This window comes from Nothobranchius furzeri, chromosome 2 (genome assembly GCF_043380555.1).
Source record: "Nothobranchius furzeri strain GRZ-AD chromosome 2, NfurGRZ-RIMD1, whole genome shotgun sequence".
Lineage (NCBI taxonomy): Eukaryota > Metazoa > Chordata > Actinopteri > Cyprinodontiformes > Nothobranchiidae > Nothobranchius > Nothobranchius furzeri.
In genome coordinates, this window is record NC_091742.1 from 88,174,603 (window position 1) to 88,180,288 (window position 5,686).

Consider the following 5,686-nt stretch of genomic DNA (forward strand, 5'->3'; position numbering starts at 1 on the left):
AATTCTCTCTGATTCTCTGATTCTCTAAAAAAACAGTTTACTGGCTTCTTACTTTTTCATCTCATGAGTTACATTTGAACGTATGGCGCTATTAGCGCCTGCATGGTCGGGGTTTGGTCGGGCTGGATGGTGTGAGTTCAGTCCCAGTGTAGTGTTCATATATAAATCCACATGGCATGGCAACCCTGACCCTAACCACAACCACCCTGTCACCAAAAATTAATATTTAGCATAATGGTTGGGATAAGGGTTGAGGTAACGATTAGGACAGGCTATTTTTGTGAGTAGATGGTTGCAACTCACAGCTTGGTGCAAAAGAAACAGATCTTGAGGGGGCACACATGTCGACGTAACACCGCATCTCCTTGGATGTGTAAGATGTCCAGCTCCCCCATATTTTGATCCCTTCTCCGGGATGAAAAACCGGACATCTACATCAGGAAACCCCCTCCGCAGGCGCCCGGGTCAGTGAGTGAAAAGTGGACATGTCCGGGGAAAAGAGGACATATGGTCACCCTAACGTCGGTCATATTGTCCAACGATTTAAAGTTTTTCATCTGACAATATTAAATACTACGGTAACGTCTGTGTAAGCGCCATTTAAGGTTTAAATATATTTAACTGTTTATCTTGTCACATTTGTTTATGTGTCTACGTAATGACTATTTTGTATTCATAAATATTCTTGGTTATCTCAATGAGAAACGTATACATTTACAATGTGTCAGCAGTAGAGGGCGCAGTTTGTGTTTTTACCAGAAGAAGTCGGTCTCTTCTTGTGTTGTTTTAAAATAAAGATGGACGGTGGACCACACAGTCATTTTACCGTGTGTGACGACGTCTGATGTTGTCCGACGCGTAAAACGGTTGTGTCGTTCATTCTTTATAGAAGAGGTTAAAGCTTGAGAACTACAGGAACCAACATAAACGAAGAGTAACCTCTACAGTCCGACAGTCCGACGTGTTTTCGCACACACTGCTATCTTTCTCTCAGTTGTGTGATGTGATGACTTGTGTGAGGTCAAAGGTTAATGGTCGCACTGATAGCAGGTTTCAAGGTTTAGGCTCAGTTTTACAAACTGAGTCTTTCATTTGATTTTAACTAGAATAAAAGCTCGTATGAACACTGACCTGCTGCTGTTCTAAAGAGAAATCTGTTGAATGAACCTGAACTTTTGTCTCTGATCAGCTGAAGAAAAGCTCCAACATGCTCCTCCCCCTGTTCCACCTGTTTACTCTCACCTCTCTGACAGGTAACCCAGACTCTTTAATCAGTTAAGGTTTAGTGATATCTGACCAGTTGTGTGTAAAAATGAAACTTGTGCTGTCTGTTGAGAGATTAAATTATAAAACTGTGAATTGTTTTAAATAATATTAAAGAGAAGAAGTTTGAATCACATCTTATTTTATTTTTAACAAGGTCAGGCTTTTTAACAGTGTCTGTTTTTCTTCCATGTCTGACATGAAGAGGGACAGGTTCTCTGTTCAGGTGTAAACTGCGCCTCAGGGATGGACTGCATCAGTATAAACGGGGTTCTTCAGTGTGCCGACCCCTGTGACCACTACTCTGTGCTGAACGATAGCTGGCGCTCAGTGGATAACGCAAACAACCCATTACACTGTGATCGGAATATCAACTGGGCCGGCTGGTATCGTTTCTTTCTGGGCCAAGCTGATGCTCGTATTCCAGAGAAGTGTGTAGCAGAACTCAGATGTGGAACCTACGCTCCATTGTGGATCACAGCGCCTCACCCCACACAGATGAATCAAACTGTAACTCGCTCTGTTTGTGGTGCCTGGAGTGGTTCCTGCTGCTATTTGTCTTCAAACCCCATCCAGATCAAACTCTGCAATGGATTCTATGTCTACAAACCTGTATATCCTACATGGTGCGACTATGCATATTGTGCAGGTTTGTTGTCTATTCCTTCAGTTAAATGCAACTGCAGCAAAGGTTAAAGGATGCACTGGGTGAAGGATGGATTTTAAATAATATACAATTTTATTTAACAGCTTGGTCATCAATAAATGCTTGTTTTAAAACAGCAGGACTCAAGATATGTGTATTAAGTCGTTGACTTAAAGCCGTTGACAATATGTAGTTTTTACCGTTAATCTCTGGAAATATCCATCGAATTGTTGTTAAAAATGAATTAAAGGGCGTCCAGTTGTTGAGAAATATGGGTGACTTTGTAACATATAACCTAAAAAAATCAGGTCTAAAATCACTGGGAGTGGGTCTAAGAGTGTTTCTCAAGGTCAAGGTGCCTGGCCTTCCTTGGTCAAAGAAAACGGTTAACTGGAACAGACTTGCATCACATGACCGCAGCTTCCACGGTGGTCACGTAACGTCAAGTGACACGGGAGATAACGTTATATTTTATACGTATTAGTTTCAACATAAATATTTAACAAGACTTTTACTTTCTAGATTGTGTATATGTTTATTAAATTAAAAATAAGAGTTACTACCCGCTAGCCAGCAAAGCTGCAACTACTAAGCAACTAACCAACCACAGATAACTTATTTGGATCTAAAAAAAACCCACTTTTAATTAGTTACTTTTAAACTTGAAATTTGCTCCGAAGTAGCTGCCGGCTTCTGATCCGCCGTCCTTTTGAAAATACCGCGTTGTTTTCTGGGTAATTTTTGACCAAGGCTAGGCTACAAGACACCTCCCGTGTGTCCTCGCTCAGCTAGCTAAACGGCTACAAACGGAGAACACATGCCTCGGTAGAACATGAACATTGGAACGCGTCTTGGCGGCTCCCGATGACGTATCTCCTAGGCAACCGGGGCGGGGCCAAGACATCAAGACAAGGTTCCTTGGCATTGAGAAACACCCTATGTCTCTGGGCGATGCCATATTAGATGTCACGATTACTTCTACGGGAGCCTGTGAGGACAAAATTCATTTACTGATTGTAAGAAACGGTTGCAAAACTTTTACCACTCATAAACGTTGTTTTACACATTGAACTCTTCACTTGCTGCCAGTGATGAAAGGGTGTCTGATGTGCTTTTCATTGTGCTGGAGATGGCACTTCCCAGGGCTTATTGGCCTTAAAGAATTAAAGAATTCACATGAGAAGTTAGACGTGGTTCAGTGTTAAAGATATTGAATGGCATTATTTTATTTCAATATTCAGTTGTACGTTCTACTGTTGGGGAGTCGTCAACACGTTTGGCATAGACCAAGCAGCAATGACTTTAAATTTATTTCAAATACCTGTTTGGTTGTTTTTTGAAAGTTGTTAATAAAGGTTTTTGAAAAAAGTATCAGAACGACCAGCATTCCGATTGATTACCCAACACTCCATGTCTAAATTCTACAATTATTTGCTCACTTAAAGCCTTACTGCACACTTTCTCCAAGTGCACTTTGCTTAAGACTGCAGGGCGAGTATTGGGATTGGGCCAAAGACGCAGAGTCAGCAATCACACTCCATTCATCCCAACTGCTCCGCCCCTCAATCAAGTGCCTAACGTGCAGCAGCTGGCACACAGAATGGGATGGGTGGAACACGTCTCACCACGCAACATTTTCAGTGTTCTTACTTTTGATTTTATTAATTCTAATTCAACAATTTTAGAACAGTTAACAAAAATACTAGAAGGCATCAGTAGAAATGTGATGCAGGCTTTGGAGGTTGTCCGATTTAGAGACACAGATTTTTTTTCTCCCCAGAACTATATTTCCCAATCCCCGAAGGCTTCAGGGCATCAGGACAAACCCAGAACAGCATCACTCTGCAGTGGAATAAAATGGACAACATCAGCTTTGTGCTCCAGTTTAACGGTGCAGAGACAAACATCAGTGCACCAAGCGGAGACGGACCAGTAACCTACACAGTCTCATCTCTCGCTGCTGGAACCACGTACACGTTCACTCTCTATTCTGTGTCTGGCAGCATCAGAAGCTCTGGAGTTAGCATCACTGCAGCTACTGGTGAGATCCTCTGTGACCTTTGACCTTCTGTGTGTTGGTCCTCAGCTAATTTACTGTAGAAACAGAAGAGAAAATGTATTTAAATGATTATATTTAAAACTCAAGCACAAATATGAATTCATCCTGATTTATTTTCTGTTTTCATGTCGACAAAAATCTTCTTGATGAGATTTTCTTTGACCTTTGACCTACAGACAAAAGTAAGTAAGGAATTTGTTTCAGCCATTGTTGAGATTCTTAATATTTTCTGAGAGAATGAAACCAAATTTTGTTGAATCTGATCCATGTTGACGTCTTTAGGCTACATTGTGATGCTGAAGGTCAAACTCAAGCTTGGTGACCACCTGTCAGTGTCACAGATGGAAGATGTTTTATCAAAGGTGAGGCTGAATTAGGATTGTTTTACTGAGTATTTAATGATGTTTATTATTATTATTAATAATAACATTATTCTTAATTCCAGGTCTTCAGACAACGAGGGCTTCCACCACAGATTTCTCTGAAAGTTCGTTCTGTTAAACCAGGAACCCAGAAGGACAGTCGAGTCTGAAATCAATTGTTTTAGTTTTTCTTTTCTTTCACTGAAATATTGAGAACTAAAAGTGTATGCTACAGTAGCTAAAAATAGATCACGTGCATTGCGGGGTGTAGCCATAGACATGTATGCATGTGTTTTGCATGAGTGCTTATGGGTCTGAGTCGCTCCGCTCATCCTAAAGTTGTATTTTCATCTCCAGATAAGATCGGATGTCAGAGGAGAGTTTTTTATTCATTCTTCAGTCGGGTAAGGTCTGCGACCACATGAAACAGCTGGGAAGGGAAACAGGTCAAGCTATGACAGACAAAGGAAAGATTATCACAGTGGGGAGCAGAAACAACGATGGGATAGGCGTACATTTGTTTCTTACACTTTTGCCAGTGGGAAAAGCTCTACGTCTGAGAATGAAAAGCTGGTACTAGCAACGCTCAGATGTGGAGTTATCCAGGAGGCAGTGGTGTAAATGATGGAGTCCAGTTGAACTTCTCGACCAAACAGCATCTAGTTATAGAAGAAATAGGCTTTTGACCAGCAGTGAGTGGTATGTAAAAAGTAGTGACAAATAATAACTTCAAAGTAACTAAAAGAACTTGAACAAAATGCCACAGCACAGTGATTAACAAGTAAATGTTTGAAAATAAAAGTTTGAATTTAGTTTCTGTTGACTTGTTTTGATCGATGTTTGTGTTTCTTCAACTGGCAAATGTGGTTTGTTTGTCTAAAGCACCCAGCAGCACTTGTACTGTGACGTCAACTGTGCAACAGGCATTGGCAGAGTTACATTTTATTTTGAAAATCTTCCATACATTTTTTTCCATAATAACCAAAGCCATTTATCTTTTTGTTTTGTTCATCTTAGTGAAGCACTTGGTATTTCTTTCTGTGTGTGAAGTCCTGCCTGACTAAACTTTACTCAGTGACCCAGTTCTTTAACAAAAAAAATGAATATTTATGGTAATTTTTTTATTTTTATGCATAAGTTGAATGATGTTTTAATAATATGAAGAAAATTTGGGGTAACTCCTCAATTGTGCATGAAACTATAGATAGAGTGAAATTTTTTCTAGAGTGGTCATCTATGGAAACCTTGGAGTGAAGAGAAAATTTAGACCTAAGTTCACTTAGTAAAGTAAGTATATTTTATTTAAATAGCACTCATCACAGACAAAAAATCACAAAGTGCTTCACATAGAATCTT

The 5,686-nt window shown here is 40.0% G+C and overlaps 1 protein-coding gene across 1 annotated transcript; it reads left to right on the top strand.

Annotated features, from left to right (window-relative positions):
• The first annotated feature begins 786 nt into the window (after positions 1 to 786).
• Positions 787 to 3,997, top strand: LOC129154761 (uromodulin). Its single transcript, XM_054734967.2, has 3 exons — positions 787 to 1,253; positions 1,469 to 1,912; positions 3,690 to 3,997. The coding sequence occupies exons 1-3, from the start codon at positions 1,208 to 1,210 to the stop codon at positions 3,971 to 3,973; spliced, it is 774 nt and encodes a 257-aa protein (XP_054590942.2). The 5' UTR covers positions 787 to 1,207; the 3' UTR covers positions 3,974 to 3,997.
• The last annotated feature ends 1,689 nt before the right edge of the window (positions 3,998 to 5,686 follow it).

Excerpts from the sequence above, each read along its gene's own strand:
- LOC129154761 (XM_054734967.2), top strand. The coding sequence starts at position 1,208 with ATGCTCCTCCCCCTGTTCCACCTGTTTACTCTCACCTCTCTGACAG. Across the intron at positions 1,254-1,468 it reads TACTCTCACCTCTCTGACAG|AGGGACAGGTTCTCTGTTCA; the intron begins GTAACCCAGACT and ends TCTGACATGAAG. Across the intron at positions 1,913-3,689 it reads CGACTATGCATATTGTGCAG|AACTATATTTCCCAATCCCC; the intron begins GTTTGTTGTCTA and ends TTTTCTCCCCAG.